General features: G+C 47.0%; 1 protein-coding gene across 1 annotated transcript in view; it reads left to right on the forward strand.

Annotated features, from left to right (window-relative positions):
• Positions 1–3,279, forward strand: part of PLA2G4A (phospholipase A2 group IVA) — a gene marked incomplete in the record, with an annotated part of 115,264 nt that extends 111,985 nt beyond the window's left edge. The window contains 1 exon segment of the mRNA NM_001082072.1: positions 3,148–3,279. Within this exon segment, the coding sequence (NP_001075541.1) occupies positions 3,148–3,279 (132 nt within the window).
• Between the last annotated feature and the right edge of the window lie 16,465 nt (positions 3,280–19,744).

Consider the following 19,744-nt stretch of genomic DNA (forward strand, 5'->3'; position numbering starts at 1 on the left):
GAATTTCCAAGAAGGAAAGAGGAAATTAGATATAAACACCTTAAGATGCAGTAAATCTGACATCCTCTTTTGGGGTAAATCCCATGGTAGTGTGTGGGGTGCCATGGGTTTGACTCTAGCATCTGACCTAGTAGTGAGTTTAGCTTCTTCTGTTTCTTCACAGAGAGCCATGGGCTCTACTTCACCGTTTACAGCTGGAGACCTACCAGAAACTGACTCAGTCATTTCAGCTCCCAGGAACTGTGTATTTTCTGCAGTACGCTGAGGAGTCTGGTTAATAGTTTCATGGTGTTAGTCTGCCACCTGGTGGCTCAGCTTATGTAGTCTACGTGCTTACGACTTTCAGTTGAGCATGAACACTTGTTCATTTTCTTTTCTAAGAACAGCCTGCTAACTAGGAACATCAGATGAGTCCAGTTACGCTGAATCCGGGAGTTCATGCTCTTGATATTGGTGTTTTTGTGCTCATGAATTCATTATAAAGGAATGACAGCAGACATTATCAGTGTGAGTTCCCTGTAGCCTTTTCTATTTCAAAGCTTCGTAGGTATTTGAAAGTTAGTAGTTACTTTTGATTTTACTTGGTGTTTCTCTGAGGTTGGGATGATGTTTTTAGCCTCTATGAAGGAGACAGTGGACAACTTGCTCTGTGGATCTCTAGAAAGGCAGAGAGACTCTTAGATGTAGAAGGATACTTTGAATAGTAGAATTTTCTTTTATGAAGATTTATTTTATTGACTTGAAAGGCAGAGTGACAGAGGGAGGGAGAGACAGAGAGGGCTTCTGTCTGCTGGCTCACTCTGCAAATGGCTGTAGTGGCTGGGGCCTGGTCAGGCTGAAACTAGGAGGCAGCAACTCCATCCGGATCTCCAACATGGGTGGCAGGGGTCCAAGTACTTGGGATACCAATCGCTGTTTCTCAGATGAATTAGCAGGGAGCTGGATTGGAAGCAGAGCTGGGACTCGAACTGCTGCTCCTGTAGGGGCTGCTGCTATTGTAGGTGGTGGCTTAGCCTGCTACTCCACAACGTTGTCTTCTTCAGAGCTGGTTTGTTGACATATGCCATGTAATAAGGTGATTTATCACTATTCTGTTAATTTCTTGCAAACTTCATAGCTTCATCTCTAATTTAGCCTCACTTCAAGTTTTTATCACATATAGCCAATTTAAAAATAACACCAGGTTAAGCTGCAGCATCTTGGCATCCCATATCAGACTGCTGGTTTGAATCCCAGCTCTTCTGCTTCTGACCTGGTACCCTGCTCATGTGCCTGGGAAGGCAGCCAAACATGGCCGAGTGCTCGGGCCCCTTTCTCCCATGTGGGAGACTAGGATGGAGTTCCAGGCTCCTGGTTTGTGTCTGGTCCGGCCCTGGTTGTTGTGACCATTTGGGGAGTAAACCAGTAGATGGAAAATCTTTCTGTCACTTTGCCTTCAAATAAATGAAAAAATCTTTTGAAAAGAATAGCAACAGTAATAGATGCTAGTTTTGAGATGTTTTCTGAATATCAGGCATTGTGTGAAGCACTTTGTATAAAAGATCCCAATACCTACAAATCCCCAGATTGGTAATACTATTCCCTTTTTAAAGAAAGGATACCATGCTTGAGGAGTTGAACTAATTTCTGTTGACCTCACATGGCCCAGAAGTATCTGGGCCTGGATGCCTTTGGTCAGTGGCTCCTTCATAGGAGAACCATTTCCTGCTGCCAGAGGACCCCTGGTGTTTCTCCAGCTCATGAAATGTGGGGTCCACAAATATCTGCCTTTCTCAAAAGACTGGGTAACATTTGAGCCCATTTTCCCCAGTAGATAGATATATTATTTTTAAAATAAAGCATATCAAAGAATCACTCTGCTGTGATCCCTCTTTCTGGAACATGACTTCTTGTGGAATAAAATTGGTTACTATTAGAGCATGGAGGGCCTGACCTGAAGTCACAGATCACTTCTCATGCATGACTTGTCACCATGGCGGTCTCTCCTGCAGCTTGTGGGGAGGGGAAAACCCCTGTGTAGTCTTCTCCAGGGCCATGTGGGCTGCCAGCTCTGAGTGGGAGGAGGCCCTGGGGCCCTAAACTGCCAAGTGTGCCTCTGCCTTTGTGTCCCTCAGCAAACTCTGGGTGAGGACTTGCCTTGCTGTCACTCTAGTCCTGTCCAAGGGAGTGGCCTATTCCTGATGTTGTGCAAGGCCCTGGAGCATCAGTGGCCTTGCTCCAAAGCCCACACCCATAACTCTGTAGTGACTGCTTCTGCCAAGTTCTGAAAGTCCCCTCTCCTCCCAAGTTTGTGGCCAGGTTAGCTTCTTCCAGAAATGGTGTATGCAAACCGCAGTAGCAGTTCTTAGAGGTCATTGTTGTCTGTGTGTTATTCTAGCCATTACTCTGGGTATCTGTGACGCTTATGCGTATGTGAAGTGTGACTTCACAGGGCATGGAGTTGCCTCAGCAGAGGACGCGGTGGCTTGTCACAGCATCTGCCCAGAGGAGGAGCGCCTCCTGGTGGCTCTCATCCCCTTGTCTGCTAGCTGTGGAGACATACGTCATAGACTTGGAAATACTTGCTTCTTCCCTGCTGTCGCCTTCCCTGAGAGGCACAGAACAGAGAAATTCGCTGTATTCCCCAGCATGAACTCAGAGTGCCTCCAGGATTCTCTTCTGGTGGGGGAAGAGCAGGCAAGGAGGTTTAGCAGGTGTGGAATTCAGATGGATAACCAGGGCTTGTAGGTTTCATCCTGTATTTCAAAAAGAAATCTCTAGTAAGAGGATCAATTAAATCTTTGGCTTTACAATTTTTTTTTTTTTAATTTTTGAGAGAGAGAGATCTCCCATCCACTGGTTCACTCCCCAAGTGCCTACAATGGCTTGGGCTGGGACAGTTTGAGGCCAGGAGTCAGGAACCAAATCTGGGTGTCCCACGTGGGTGGCAGGGACCCAGCCACCTCACCCGTCACTGTCTCCTCCAAGGGTGTGCATCAGGAGGAAGCTGAAATTGGGAGATGAGACGGCACTCGCACCTTGGCACTCTGAGACGGAAGCAGGCTCCTCCACCACGTCCTAACCCTGGGCCCCCACCCCCACCTCCCAGAGAGATGTTTCAGTGAACTGACCACACACTGATCCCACCCCTTCCATCTCTGTCCACAGGTGATAAAGGACGCCATGGTGGAAAGCATTGAATACAGGAGACAGAACCCATCTCGTTGCTCTGTTTCCCTCAGTAACGTCGAGGCGAGAAGATTCTTCAACAAGGAGTTTCTGAGTAAACCCGCCCCGTAGGTTGTGTGCAGGAAGAGGCAGCCATTGCTGACGCCGAGGCTGTGGGAAGCCTCCCGAGGACCGGGCCACAGCGGGCAGCAGGGCTGCGGGACTGCCCTGGGCCGGGCAGCGTCGGCGTCACCTGGGTCGGCCGTGGGCTCAGAGGCTGAGCAGGTGGATCGCGCTGAGGCAGACCTCGCCGCGGTTTCCCTCAGCCTAGCACCCTCCACGCCAGGGCGGCCACACGCCAGTGTTCTAAAACATTCCTCACCCGCCTTCTGTTGCGTGCTCTTTTTCAAAGTGTGGGTTTCTTTTTAAAATATTTTAACAGATAAGGCTCCTTAAATGAGGCCTCCCATCGTGTGCGACTGTTCCTCACTGACCAGACTTGTCCGCGCCATGAGACAACACTATTTTTTATTTATATGTGCATATATAAACATACATGAAATAAATACGTTATATGCAAACTCGCTTGGCTTGAGGAGTGTTTTGTTCTTTGCAGTGAGATACGGCCCTGTCACTTCTGCTGTTTCCAGCACGAACAGTGTTAAACCTAAACTCGAATATGAAGCTTTTTATTTTTAAGAAACTATTTGAAAGGCAGAGAGAGACAGTGGCTGGAGGTGGGGGTGGCTTGGGGTGGGTGTGTGGAGGGAGTGGGGATGAAGGGGGGGAGATACAGAAGGAGAATTATCCATTGCTTGACTCCCCAAATGCCTGCACTGGCCAGGGCTGAACCAGGACCAGGCCCAAAGCCGGGATACAGGGACTCAAATTCATGTCTCCCACATGTGCTGGCAGTGATGGGTGCTAAGGAGAAAATGAAAACGGGAAAACAGAAGATGGGAAGTCAGAGGTGTGCAGCTTTGAAAAGGGTCCTGGGCAGGGACATGACAAGATGCCCACACGGTGTGAGGAGCTGAGGGAGCAGACCTGTGGGTGTCTGAGGAGGACCAAGTCCAGCACCTAAGAAGTCCAAGCGTGTGTGTGGGTGTGTGTGGGGGTGTGTGTGTGTGTGTGTTAGGGGGTGGAGGGTAAGAATCCGTGTGTCACCATCATTTGTTCCAAACTTGAAATTCTGTTTGCTTTATCCTGCACATCCTCCTGTTGAGATAAGAAAGACAAAAGAGGTTGAGAAGATTGCCTAAGATTACTACAGTGGACGACTGGCACAGAGTCCTGTGCTTTTGACCTTGTGGCTTTAAACAAAATTTATTTGAGAGGGAGGTAGAGAGAGCGAGAGAGAGTGAGAGTGAGCTGTCAGCCAATGGTTTACTCCCTGAATGCCTACAATGGCTGTTGGGCTTGGAACTCAATCCTGGCCTCCCACTTGGGTGACAGGAACCCAATAACCTGCTGCCTCCTGGGGTCTGCAATTGCGGAAAGCTGGAGTTAGGAACTGGAGGTTGAAACTGAAGCCAGACATTCTGATGTGAGATGTGGGCATCTTTTTTTTTTTGGACAGGCAGAGTTAGTGTGAGAGAGAGACAGAGACAAAGGTCTTCCTTTTTCTGTTGGTTCAGCCCCCAAATGGCCGCTACGGCCGGTGCGTTGTGGCCGGCGTGCTGCGCTGATCCAAAGCCAGGAGCCAGGTGCTTCCTCCTGGTCTCCCAAGCAGGTGCAGGGTCCAAGCACTTGGGCCATCCTCCACTGCACTCCCGGGCCACAGCAGAGAGCTGGACTGGAAGAGGAGCAACCGGGACAGAATCTGGAGCCCCAACTGTGAATAGAACCTGGGGTGCAGCGCCAGCCAGATGTGGGCATCTTAACCACCGGGCCAAATGCCTGATCTGACCTTGTGGCTTTTACTTCATAGCCCAAGGTGCCCTGTAGACACGAGTTAGATGAGCACCAGGATAGAGAGTGGACAGCCAGGCCATCTAAGACCTGGCTGTTAGTTTCCTGATGACAACATGGAGGCTGAGTCAGCTTTGCTGATTTGTTTATGAACTTTCCAGAGTTCTCATTGTATAAAAACACATTTTGATGATGAATTAGTCTACACACTTTCTTTTTTCGTTGTTCCATGGTGAGCATGTATACCCCAAACAGCAGCCCACCTACTAATTCTGGCTTGGCCCCTGGCCTTTTTGACACACGCACAACTCAACCTTTCCTGTTTGCTTCCCATCCACACCTATGACAAGGATCCTACTTTACCCATGTATAAGATGCCCATTTTCGGGACCGGTGCCATGGCTCACTTGGTTAATCCTCCACCTGAAGCGCCAGCATCCCATATGGTCGCCAGTTCTAGTCCCGGTTGCTCCTCTTCCAGGCCAGCTCTCTGCTGTGGCCCGGGAGTGCAGTGGAGGATGGCCCAAGTCCTTGGACCCCTGCACCCGCATGGGAGACCAGGAAGAAGCACCTGGCTCCTGGCTTCGGATCAGCGCAGTGCCGGCCATAGCGGCCATTTGGGGAATGATTCACCGGAAGGAAGACCTTTCTCTCTGTCTCTCTCGCACTGTCTATAACTCTACCTGTCAAATAAAAAAAAAAGTGTCCATTTTCAGGGGGTGTATTTTGAGGGGAGGGTAAGCAGAAAAAACAACAAAATAAAAACTGTGTGTATACAAAATATAATTTAATTCATTCTGAAAGATAAAACTTCACATTATCAGAAATATTTTTGTCCTAATATTAAAACATTTCACACTATTTTTGGTAGTCGTTCTCCTGTTTCTCATCTCTCCCTTACTTTTATTTCCTAAGCAATCTAATCTAAAATCATTAGTTGAGGGCCAGTGCTGTGGCTCACTGGGTTAATCCTCCGCCTGAAGCGCCAGCATCCCATATGGGCGCCGGGTTCTAGTCCTGGTTGCTCCTCTTCCAGTCCAGCTCTCTGCTGTGGCCCAGGAAAGTAGTGGAGGATGGCCCAAGTGCTTGGGCACCTGCACCCGCGTGGGAGACCAGGAAGAAGCACCTGGCTCCTGGTTCCGGATCGGTGTAGCTCCGGCCGTAGCAGCCATTAGGGGAGGGAACCAACAGAAGGAAGACCTTTCTCTCTGTCTCTCTCTCTCACTGTCTAACTCTATCTGTCAAATAAAAAAAAAATAAAACCATTAGTTGAGGCTGGGACAGGTGGGCATGGTTGCTGGTGGTGTTTGGAGAGGGATGATGAATCAGAGGAGAAGGGGTAGCAGCAGGGAGGTCCTTCAGAAGTGGAACAGGGAAAGCAGAGGATGTTTCAGACCATTTGATTTTGCCCCAGAACAACAACAACAACAAAATGTTCATAGGATGGGAATTGTAGGTACTCCTGCTGGCTTTCTTTGGGGCAAATTCATCATAAAATAAGTAATGACAGTAACATGAGCCATTGAATGATAGGCAAAACCATAATTCCATCTGGATGTAAGTAGAAAGTAAGTTGGTAGATTAATTAGGGATCAGATACTTACATCATCTCAAAAACTTCTCTTTACAAAATAATTATAAAGGAGAGAACAGTAATGATGTGGTAGAGAATCCCTATAGGACAAGAAACCAAAGTTGCTGTCTTCAGTAGTGGGGCAGGCTGAGAAGGCAGAGAGAACACAGCTGCACCATGGGCGTCCCGTCACAGACACACCTGCCTCTAATCCTGAAGCCGAGTGAGGCAGACCCAAATCAGGGTGAGGCCCAAGCACAACTGTGTGTAGTCTTCAAAATGGAAATCAAGCAGAGGCTGAGGAACTGTCCAGAATATTCTCCTCTAGTAAGTGAGAGACACGGCAGCCAAAAGCAACGTGTGCCCCTGACCTGACGTCCCGAGTGCCGAATGACAGATATTAGCGCGACAGCTGCTGAAACCGGAATGGAGGATCTGGTCAGGGCAATGTATCTGTGTTAATATCCTGAGTTTGGTGATTGCATTGTGGTACTGCAGCATTTTAGCCTTAAATTAATCCAAATTAAAGTATTCGGGGTGATAGGGTGTCATGAATAGTGGCAACTTCTAAATGACTCAGAAAAAACTTCATATTGTACTGGAGTCATTTCTGTAAGCATGACACTGTTAAAAATTTCCTAAAATCTTGGTGATATGTTTTCAGTCAGAAGATTCTCTAAAAAATTAAAGAATTTTACATCCTTTTTTCCATATCAATTATTTCCTCTTTAAATTCTTTTAACAGCTTTTGAAGGCAAATCATACTTTCTCAACACTAAATAAAAGCCAATATTTTTATTGGCCAAATAATAAATCACTGGCCAAAAATTCCATAGAATTACTTTTCCCAAATAGTATAGGATTCAAGTTTTATGACATCTAGTGTTTTTTTTTTTTAATTCCTTTTGTCTCTTTAATGCCAAATTACAAACCCAATTATTGCCAACCTTGGCTTCACAAGCCCGAGAGCAAACTGAGTAATAACTGAAAATAAAAGGTTACCGAATAGAAAAGTTGCTCTTTTGGTCAAACAACTCGATCAACAAACATTTATTGTATCTCGTGTGTGCGGATGCCGTGCTGGGTTCTGAAGGGACTCTGCAGCAGGTGCTTTTGGTCCTCCTCCCAAGACCCTCATCCAGTTGCTCTGAGTGCAGGCTGCTCACAGCCTGTGGCTGAAGACGCCGGAGAGCTGTGCTCAGCTGTGAGGTACAGTCGGTGTTCACGCCCTCCTCGTGGAAGCCAGGCCCAATCACTGACCGGCCGGGTATAGAGAAGCCTGCCCTTTGCGATGTTTCAGTCCTCTGCCATCTCTCTGTTCCCTGGAGTCAGCCCAAGGTAAGATTGCAACTAAGCCCTCTGTCTCCCCTCCCTGCATTGTCCCTTTTTTCCACCTGCATTCACCAAAGGGCAACACATTTCAGTAGAGTCTTTGTCTTATTCCTGTTTCCTAGACAACCTAACCTTAGATAGATAGCAAAATGCAGGAGACCTGATTGTTGTTTCAGAGTGTACAGACCAGTGGAAGGGAGAGAAAAAAGATAACTCATGAAGTGGCAAATGCCAAGCATTTGATTGCTGTGGGGTGATTCCTTAAGACTGATTAATTAGGGAAACTCATCGAGAACAGGCCTTGCGGCTGAGTCTTAGAAGAGGACTAAGTCTTAAGTTGAATCCTGTCTTAGAACCTAAGACTCAGGTGAGGTTTCTTCTGAAGTGAGCTGATTATCTCTTTGTTGCAGGTTCTACTTGTACATTCTTCAGTGTATTTTAACATTTAGGATTTGTTTTGGTGTTGAAACACTGACTTGTAAGTGTAAGAACCGCTGGAACCTCAGTATATTTAAAAAACAATTTTATATGCTGAAAGCTAAACCTAATTAGATGAAGTTTAACAGGAGCAGTGGAGACCCTGCACTGAAATCCAGCAAACCAAGAGTCAGGTGGGAAAGGAGAGGCATGTTATGATGGTTTTCAGGTGGACGTTGTCCACAATGTCCAAGCAAAATCCACGCGTGGAGCACTAGAAGCTGTGCCTGAGCCCGCTTGGGAGGCTTTTATTAAGCTGTTCCTATGGATCAGATGTTTACAGAGGTCCCATTTAACACAGAGGTGGCAGAACTATTATAGTCGCCTTTAAACAGTCTGAGTTTGGAATGAAAAACCTACCATGCGTGTTGCCACTTTCTGAGAATTCCTGGCAGGCATAGCCGCTGAATCATGCCCTGTTCAGGAACAAATCTGAATGTAGGTTCAAATTCCCACTCAGGCCAGGGTCCATGGTTGGCCAAATCAACTAATTGGGATTGGCATGGGGATTAGAAACCACTACTAGGTTTCTTATGGAAGAAGAATTAGACACCACATGATTCCAAGTCAAATAATAAAGATGCTTCTACCAATTAGATTAATTTTAAAAATGGGGTAAAATTCATGATCAATTCCTTATCACTGTGGTTATTCACATATTCATGGGACACAAATTCAGTGGATTCATTCACTAGGTGGGTGGTAGGTGCCAGTCTAGGTAGTTTCATGGTGCTGTCTAACTCAGAGTGTATGATTTCATAATTCTGGTTGTATTTTAAGTGCGGATGCTTATGATGCTATGAGGCTGCTTTGAAAATGAACCCATGACGATGATGGTGCTTTCGGTTGGAAACTGGTTGAAAAGGGAGGTGTCTGAAGCAGAGTTCTAATTATTACCATGTACTGGAACTCCTGAATATGCCTGCTCCAATGCTGTATTTAATAACATTCCCTTTTCCTAATTTTTAGTCTGAACAAACTTTCTTTCACTCCGTGTTGAATGAATACATAGATTGACTTTGTATGTAAATACTATTTGAAAACAAGTTAACCACACCATGGCTGCTGCACATCCATTGCAGGACCGCTTGTCGCCTGATTGCCTACCATTGCTTCCCCGCTCACCCTAGAGCTCACAGGGCTCTGGTTACTAATTTCCTTGTGCCGTTCACAATTCCTTTGTACAGTCTCTCTCTCTCTCTCTCTCGACTTGTCCCTTGAGCTCTAGTTGAGATGTTACTTCTCCAGGGCAGCCTCAAGACCCCCCAGTGCAGAGTCTGGCCTTGGTGTGCGGAGCCTTCACAACAGCACTGTGTCTTATTCCTAGAGAGGAACTAGCAGACCTGTCTTACACCTGTTTCTGAGATTCATCAGCTAAACTCTCATCCAACTGATTCTTGATTTAGGTGTTAGCAATTGTGTCACACCTGCTTGAGGCGACATCTTACATACTAAACACTGCAGAAGTTTCAGAGAAAGTAGTGATGCACTAAGGTTAATGGAACAACTATATGATTACAGCAGTTCCTTCTATCCAGTGTTGTGACTTTCTGTGGTTTCAGTTACCTGTATTCAACTATAGTCTGAAAACAGTAAGTGGAAAATTCTGGAAATGTTTCGTAAGTTTTAAATTGTGTGCCATCCTGAGTAGCATGATGAAACCCCACAGTATATCTTGGGCATGAATCATCCCTATGTTCAGAGTAATCGCACTGTATATTACCTGCCCATTCCCTGCCCGTTAGTCACTTAGTAACCATTTCAGTTATCAGAATGAGGTATCATGGTGTTCAAGTAACCCTGATTTTACTTAGTGACCTTAAAGCATGGAGCAGTGATGCTAGCCATTCAGATGTGCCAAACACACTATAAAGTACCTCATTTCAGTGAAAAGGAGAGAGTTCTTGATTTAATCAACCAAGAGATCATCTCATGCAAGGCTGGAAAGATTTAAAATAAGAACAAATATTCCAGTCATAAAATTGTGAAAAAGGAAAAAACAGTCCATGCTAGTTTTGCTGCCTTCTCTCAAACTGTAAGTGCTAGGTTAAGATGGAAAAGGCATTGCATTTGTATATGCCTGTATAGGAATAACTACAGTCTGTGGCTTCAGGCATCCACTGTGGGACTTGGAATGAAACCCCCTTGAATAAGGGAAGAACACCCTATATTAATCATTAAAGAAAACTGCAGAAGAAAGAGCCTGTACTAAAGCCACGTGAGTGTAAACCCCAGGCTGACCAGCACACGGGAAGACAGAAAACTGTCTCCACAGTCTTGCTAAGACAGTTGTCACCAGCCCCCATGCAGCTGCTAAACTGCTATGAGAATTTCCTTCCCCAAATTCAGATTTCACTGTGATCACCTGTTCAGAGTTCTTAACAGTGTCAGGAAAGCAGAATTCTAAAGAGACACCCGTGGGCCCTTCTGATCTCTAGCCCTCTCCCATCACAAGTTCACACCTCAGTGCCCCCTCCACACTCTCCTCACTCCACTTCTTGTCTCACTCCACCAGCAGTGCCTTTCTCATTGCCACCCCCTCAGCCTCCAGCCCTCCATCCACGTGTAGCATACGTATCCTCCTCAGAGTCGTGGAAGCATCCCTTGACTTCTTGAGTCGGACCAAGAACAGGACCTGGAACACAATCAGTGGCAATTCTTTCTGAGTTAATGAAGAGAAGGGTTTGAAAAGAATGTTTCCCGGGCCAGCGCCGCCGCGGCTCACTAGGCTAATCCTCCACCTTGTGGCGCCGGCACACCGGGTTCTAGTCCTGGTCGGGGTGCCAGATTCTGTCCTGGTTGCCCCTCTTCCAGGCCAGCTCTCTGCTGTAGCCAGGGAGTGCAGTGGAGGATGGCCCAAGTGCTTGGGCCCTGCACCCCATGGGAGACCAGGAGAAGCACCTGGCTCCTGCCATCAGATCAGCGCGGTGCACCGGCCATGGTGGCCATTGGAGGGTGAACCAACGGCAAAAGGAAGACCTTTCTCTCTGTCTCTCTCTCTCTCACTGTCCACTCTGCCTGTCAAAAAAAAAAAAAAAATTTTCCCGTGAGGTGGGTGACATGCTTTGGGCTGAAACTAAGAGGATTCTGGCCTCATGTGTTGCCACAGCAACATCACAGCTTGTAGAGAGAAGCAAATGATGGAGCCCAGTAGGGCTGGTTTGATTTAACTTCCCTATTCCTGCAAGATGTGCCGTTTGCTCTCCAATAAACACATCTCCCCTAAGTGGGAGAGTCCAACCCTGATACATATGACTGACACCTGTCAGCCCATGTGGCCGTGACTGTCACTGGATGCAACGTGTGGTCAGCTTCCATGCCCCTTGAGTCATAATCCCAAATAGTGTCTGTGCTGCTCTGCAGTTTCAAAGCCATGCTTCTCACAACATTCAACACCATCAGGGTCTAATTTATCAAAATGAGTTGCTGGCAACACAATGGACATTTCTCTTTGGGTGAATTATAGCAGCTTTTGTTAATTGCCAGAAATCTGCAAACCTGCAGGGAAGCATTTGTAATAAATTGATTTTTTTCAGACACTGCCTCAGTAAATAAATAAATCCTCCTGGTGATTAATAAATACTCCTTTTGATGTTGTTCTCTTTTAATTAAAAAACTGAAGGCAATCAAAACAAATCTCAGAAATCACAGTGAGAACACAAACCAGACCCCAGGCCCCAAAATTATCCTCCCTCCAATCTCTACTAGTCATACTATTTCAGTTGCAAATGATAGTAATGGAATTTAGATAAAGTAAAAAAATCAGAACATTGCTGAGCTTCTACTACTGGGAATGAGCCTTGTTTCAGGTTTAGTTAGAAATACGAAACATGTCATCCTTACCTTTCTCCTTCATCCTCTGGTTCTTCGTGTCTTTCCTTGGAATTTTTCTGGTGCACCCTCTCCAGTTGGCCAAGAACTGGCCACATGATTCTACAACTTGCAGACCCACAGAAAGACAGTCCTCTCTCCCAGTATCCACACATCAACTTGCAGGACATAACACTGGGGTGTGAGTTAAATATACCCACTCTGGTGTGGGCCAAGGCAGTGTCGATGTTCATAGGCCCATTCTCTATGCCAGGTATCATGGGAACAAGGGAAACTAGGCCCTGCCCTCTGAGGTTTATATTCTTTCAGGGAAGATAGCAAGTAAACTAACCCAGCTAATATCTAATAATAACACTGATTTTGTATTATAAACATGCCCTGAAAGAAAATAAAGCAAGTGATAGAGGGTAGGAGGTCACATGGTTTGGCAATGGTGGTGTCCCTGGTCATTTCAGGCAGTGGGGTCGGGAAAGGACCTTTTTTGGAGAGAAGCCCTCTGTCAGAACAGCTCTCAGTTCTGTGGATTGCATCGTAGCTTCTTGTTTACGTGAGAAAAAGCCAAAAGGGGGCCACCTGCCTCCTGGGCCGTGAGGAGCATATGCTGCAGTTCTCTCCCAGGCAGCGTGGGGTTGGGTGGACAAGAAGGCAGTGCCACGAGGAAGCAGTATGGTTTCCTCCTCCTGAGGAGGTGCGAGCTCCTTGCACAGACACGTGGCTTCTCTAGCTCAAGCTGCGTGTGACTTCCAAGGTCCTTTTCAGCTCTGAAATTCAATGATTCTGAAGTCATTCTCAAAGTAATTCATTTTCATATTTCCTCAACGTTCAATACTGTCAGAGTGAATGATGTGAGGAATAAAAAATTGCAGAATTATAATTTACATTAGCCAAATTATAGAAGGACTTTATAAATAACCTTATCCAAAAAACAAAAGTTTTATTTTTTAATGACTCATGTGTCAATATTTGTAAATCCTATTAAATAACTTTTAAAAGTCCAGTGACAGAGCAATTACTTATTTCCCAGCTTCAGAGCAATCTGTGATTAAATTAGCATCTTTGTGGTCAGTTACAGCCTCTAAGTGTGGGTGACATAACCTTGGCAGCGGGGGAACAAATATGTAAAGGAAAACAATCGCAGCAGTTTTCTTTGTGCTTATTAGCAATGGTGCTATTTAATTTGATGAGACCAAGTGAAATATTTGCAGAAATGTTACTTTGAGAAGCTCTTCCTTTTATTTATCAATCATGCTTAACTAATAAAAATGCTAATAACCATAAACTAGATGGCATTTATGGTGTGGTTACCATACATGGTAGGCACTTTTCTAAATGCTTTATATGTTATTTGAACCCTCACCCATCTCACAGAAGCAGTAAAAGAAGTACCCATGGGCAAGAAACTGCCCCAGCCCATGTACCTGGCTGCCAACAGGACCGGGGTTTAACTTGAGGTGTTCTGGGTCTTGAGTCAATACTTACCACCTGTGAGTCTGTGGTTTGGATATAGTTTGAGTGTCCCCCATCGTGAGGCATTAAGGAGGTGGACACTCAACCTGTGATGGTGTTTGCCTGGGTCAGGGGAGCGGGTGACACTTTCGGAGGTGGTTAGTTTGGGTGAGGTCATCAGAGAGGAGCTCCTAAAACAGAATCCTCATGGCTTTCTAAGAGGGGGAGGGGAGAGCAAGAGCAAGCTAGCAGACAGCCACCATACACATCCTGTCTCTTGCCATGCATCTCAATCCTCTGCCAGAAAGAAACCACACCAGATGAGACCCCTTGACCTTGTGCCATTGGAACTGTGAGCCCAAACACCTGCTTTTCTCCATGCAGGAGTCTGCTCAGGGGTTTCATTGTGGTCATGAAGAGCTGGCTGAGTCAGGCGGATGACAACTTGTATGTATCTTGGTGAGAATCTATTCAAAGGGAGCAGGGAGCTGCGGGACATCCTACAGCCGTGCTCTGTCACTTTTCTCCTTTCCTCTCTTCCCTGTCACCCTCCTCCTCCCCTCAACTGGTTCTTCTGCTCTGTGACCCGCAGATGCTGGTGTGAGTCATTCACAATGCAGCGTCATCCCAAGTCTTCCTTCCCCTCTTTGAAGAGGACTTGTAATTTATCCCATGCCTCACAGAGGCACACGTGGGTGGATGAGAGATTTGGAGGGTCACACTGGAATCACTCCGTGGAAGGAAGTCCTCTACTCGTGTAAGTGTTTTCTCAGTGCTTGCCATTGAAGGACAGGGTGTGCAAGCTAATCATGTCACATATGGACATGAGGAATGGGCAGGGAGGGCACAGTTGATTTGACATTGTTCCCCATGATGACCATAGGCTGCCACCCTGATCCAAAAGCCTTGGAGGATAGCAGCAGAAATGGAGTAACAGTCTAATGGTTCACCTGCCTTCCATGGTGGCCTGAGACATCCACATGGCACTCGCAGGAAACAGCGCTGTCCTGCTTCCCAGACAGACGAAACAGCAAGGTGGAAGACATTCCTTTCCCCGGGCAGCTGTGTGTGGGCCTCAGGTCTCCCAGCCTCTGTTCCCACCATCTAGGCAGGGCAGGGGGTGCTGAGCCAGGACAGCCCCGAGATGGAGCTAATACCAGTCAGAACCGAGTTTTTCTGGGGTATCTGCTCAAGTATTATTATTTTAATTTACTTGGCTGCTTTTACCTTCTTGATGCCTTCTATCTGGCCTCGGGTACTGGACTTGGGAAGAAATCCCAAAGAGAATCAGCAGAGCGTGCTCTCTCGCTTTCCTTGCTTGTATGTTTCTTGTTTCTCCCCCTTACACACACTCTTCTTATCCCCTCACCTCCCTTCTTTCTGGAGAATTTCTGAGCCCAGCTGCCTGCTCTTGAACTCTGGTCTCGCACCTATTTGCTGTGTGACCTTGGGCAAATTCTCTGATTCTGACTTATCTGTACCTCAATATTCCATGGAGTCATTTGCAATATTAACTAAATTGAAAACATAAAGTACTTCAAATAGCATCTGATACGTGATAAGTATTCAAATGTCCATCATCTTCTTTTATACAAATTTACTGAGTCCTAAGTTATGTGTGCTAAATGCAGAGTAAATGGAGAGAACCTTCCCTGCTGGAGGCTGGGGCTCAGCGTTCCCAGGCCACGCAGAGAGCTCCCCACGGAGGCCTCTCCCTTGGAGCAGCCCCAGCCTCCACCAAGTCTTATCCGTCTGTTTCCCTAGGATGCTCTCTGCCAAGGGAGCAGGGGGCTGGACGGGGTGATCACACGTGCATAAACATGTTCGTGTGACTCCAGTAAATGCACGTGTTTACAGAAGGACCTTCAAAGAACCCACCTTGTCGCTCCCCCTCTTCGTGGAGGAACGACACTAAACCCTGCCTAGGCTTCATATCCGAGTCACGGCACCATTATGTCGCTCCCCCTCTTCGTGGAGGAACGACACAGGACCCTGCGCTGTTCTTTTGTCTGCTCGGCCCTCCCCGGGTTCGCCGCTGGTTCCTCCCGGGTTGGCCACTATCCCTTCCACCTCCGTGGAAGGGCAGTTCCCCCTGGCCACATTCCCCACTTCCGCAGGGGAGCGGCACACCGCCGGCCGGTTCTCTCGGGGGCTGCACGGGTTCCCTTCAGCTAGATGTTCCCCATAGATGTTCCTGGTGCATGCCGTCTCTCTCCTCCTTTATAGTCCTCCTCCGCCAATCCTAACTCGGCTGCCCACATGCCGAGTACGCTGCTCTCCTCTAATCAGGAGTAGGTCCTACAGTTTATTGGTTGAACTGGAGGCAGCTGCGTAGAAGCTGTTTTCTTCTCTCCCAGCGCCATATTGTGGGAGAGCAGATGCATAGAATAAGTCTTAATTCCAGTAACAGTCTAGTCCGGTTTGCTCCCCACACACCTTCCCCTACGGGTTCAGATACATAAATCCCGTCTTTTATTCAGTTCTGTCCATCAGTGATGCTCAGTTCACCTCCTGGTCTGTTTACTATTTTGCCTGCACCTGTGGATATACCTCCAATTGAATTCTTTTTTGTGATTAAGGTAGATAATATTAGGGGAGAAGGAGATGTTTTCTACTTGCCCTTCTTAATCTTTTAAACCACAGGAGAGACTCAGTTCTGAGATTCTGGTAAGTGTTTTGTTCTGAAGTAATGTAGGCTTATTTTAGTTTCTACTAAGTAATAGTTTTGGAAACACCTTCAACTTTCAACTACAACTACTTTTTTTATGAGATCTCTGGAAAAGAAAGTTTGTAATCCTGTTGCCACTTTCTGTGTCCTTTGCTAGGTTATTTATTGCTCTTGTTTTAAAAATGGTGACAAATTATTTTCTTTCAGCCATGCATATTGCTACCTTTTAGCTCACATTGGTTCAAAAACTCATGAGAAAGTACATATTTATGTCTTTTTCTATCTTTGTTCACTAGCATGAGGGACAGGTCTGGTTTCCCAACAGTGTTGTAGACGTCTGGGACTCTCACTGGGTTCACCCTCATGCTCCAGGGTTTTCCCCGCAATGCTTGTCTGCTTGTCTGACCTCAGAGTACCCAACGCGAAGGCCAGTCTCTGCTTTCTCCATGTCCTGGAGGCAGCATGGAGTCAGAATGACTCATCGGAGGCCACAGGGGGTTTCTGCGAGTGAGCACGAGCAGCCCTGACAGCGCAGGGTGGAGTAGGAGGGACAGAGTCCGAAGCTCCGCTCAGAAATCTGATGCCTCGCGTGCAGGCTCCCATTTGGTTGTCTTCCAGCCCTGGGGGACTTTGCCTGCAAACATTTTAAGTACTTTATGAAAATAAATTATACTGGAAAGTGGATTGCGCAGGCCAGCGGGTTTGCCTGTTTCATGATCTGTCAGTGACAGGTTTTAGACAGGGATTTCAGATGCTTCCTGGGGCTATATGACATTCCAATCCACTCTGATCTTTCCCTTGGATTAGCACATCTGTGTTGTGTAACGTGCCGATGAGTCAGTCGTCTTAGCATGAGAAGGGCCCTGTCCAGATGATGGCAAGTGACTTCCTGTGTGCTCATAGGGTCATCGTGAGGATTAAAGAATATGAGCCCCATAAAACATGAGGGCAGCATCTGGCATAGTGTTAGGCGCTCATGCTTGTTGGCTGTTAATAGTCGTGCTGTCGCTGGTAGGAATTACTCTGGGGTCACTCTAGCCTGTGGTTCTGCCCTGCAATTACAGGAACAGAACCCCAGACCTACACAGGGTTAGGGACACGGTAAGAATGATGACTTTAACACTGGCTTGCACAGTTCCCTGACAGATAACACAAGTTCTGTCAGTAGCATGAGCACTGAAAATTCAATGTATGATCATTTTGGGTTTACTGAGTACCAGTTATTACTGTGACTGTGTCAGCAATAGGTAGACATGCTCCGTATCTCATTTCTACATGTATTTTCATTAGCTCTCTTTTGTGTTTTGATGAGAAAACCAAAGCTCAGAGACTTAATTACTCAAGTTCACTGAGCTAGAGAATGCTAAAATCATCCTAATTTACCAAACTGCTTGTAAAAAGTCTTGAAATTCTTTATGATATTTGAGCTGTAGGCTGTCTATTAATTTCTCTTCCGCTCCCTTTGCGTGAGATTTGTTAAGCTATTGACAATTTTCCATTGAGTGCTTCGTGAAGTTCATGTTAATTTGCTCCCAGGCGTCCTGTCTGCTTGTGACTCTCCCTGTTGACTACTCAAGTTGTCTGCCCTCAACAGTGGCTGGAATCAGAAACCTCCAAACACGCCCCTGGCCGAATCCCTGCAGCCTGTGCCTATGCCACTTTCTGTGGGAAGGACACTTTGCTGATGGGGTTAGGTGAAGACTTAGGCGAGAGGTGGTTATGGGTTGCCTGGGTGGGCCCAGTGGAATCAAAAGATCCGTAGAACTGAAAAAGGAGGCAGGACAGTCAGATACAATGTGAGGACAGAAGCAGAGGTTGGAGCAATGTGACTGGCGGCTCCAAAGTTGAAGGAAAAGATGCAAGAACAGCTGGCAAAGACCAGGAAAAGGATCCTGCCCTCGAGCACCTGGAGGGCACGCAGGCTGAGACACGGCTGACTTCAGCCCAGCAAATGCCCACTTCAGACTGCTGACTGCCAAATCTCTGCGACACCTTGGTGTTTCTGTTGTCTGAAGCCGCAGAGTCTGTGGTAATTTGTAACAGACGCAGTGCATTCTCGGTGCAGCTCTGCGAAGTGCCCTTCTTAGCTTTGTGCTCCTACAAGTTAGGACTGTGGACCATTGAGCACCTACAGCAGGACTCCATAATTTGTGTGATGGTATAGCCCACTTTTATCGGTAAGGAGGTCTGGGGGAGTTGACTCAGTCTGTGAGTACACAAGGAAGGATGGGAGATGGGGGCGCTGATTGATCAGAACTGGATAATCAGAAAGGTGGGGAGATGGCTCAATTTGAAGTCGCCCAGGTAGTTCTGATAAGCATCTGGGAGAGCTTGTCTTGCCCCATTGACACTCATGGTCTGAATAGGCCTTGCAAGGCTGAGTACATCTGGGCTGCCTGCAGTTCCATGAGCTTCCCGATATTGACTCATCCTCACAACAGCCCTGGTGAGGCAGACTCCACTATGCACTCCATGTTAGCAATGGCGAAACTGATGAGGAACAACATAGATTTTTATTTCCTTAGGTATTTTGCTTATAGTAGAATTCTTTTTTAATTAATTAATTTTTTTTATTTTTGACAGAGTTGACAGAGAGAAAGGTCTTCCTTTTTCGTTGGTTCACCCCCCAATGGCTGCCACGGCCGGCGTGCTGCGGCTGGTGTACCGCGCTGATCCGGAGCCAGGAGCCAGGTGCTTCTCCTGGTCTCCCGTACGGGTGCAGGGCCCAAGGACTTGGGCCATCCTCCACTGCACTCCCGGACCACAGCAGAGAGCTGGACTGGAAGAGGGGCAACCGGGACTAGAACCCCGTGTGCCGGCGCTGCAGGCAGAAGATTAGCCTAGTGAGCCGTGGCGCCAGCCCTATAGGAGAATTCTTTTTTTAATTTTTTTTTTTTTATTTTTGACAAAGTTGACAGAGAGAAAGGTCTTCCTTTTCCATTGGTTCACCCCCAATGGCCACTGCGGCCGGCGCACCGTGCTGATCTGAAGGCAGGAGCCAGGTGCTTCTCCTGGTCTCCCATACGGGTGCAGGCCATCCTCCACTGCACTCCCAGGCCAGCTCTCTGCTGTGGCCTGGAAGAGAGGCAACCGGGACAGAATCCGGCACCCCAACCGGGACTAGAACCCGGTGTGCCAGTGCTGCAGGCGGAGGATTAGCCTAGTGAGCCGTGGTGCCGGCCCTATAGTAGAATTCTTGATACTAAGCTGGTTGTGAAATTATAAAACACATAAACATAGTTACAGAATTGGTGTCCAGTTTTTGGGTTCTGAAAGCTTGTTCCTATTGTTTAGTCCTCAAGCTGCTGTTCAATTTGTGGGGTAAAGTAGGTTACAAAGGACTGCTCAGCTTGGCCCTG

This window comes from Oryctolagus cuniculus, chromosome 13 (assembly GCF_964237555.1).
Source record: "Oryctolagus cuniculus chromosome 13, mOryCun1.1, whole genome shotgun sequence".
Taxonomy (NCBI): domain Eukaryota; kingdom Metazoa; phylum Chordata; class Mammalia; order Lagomorpha; family Leporidae; genus Oryctolagus; species Oryctolagus cuniculus.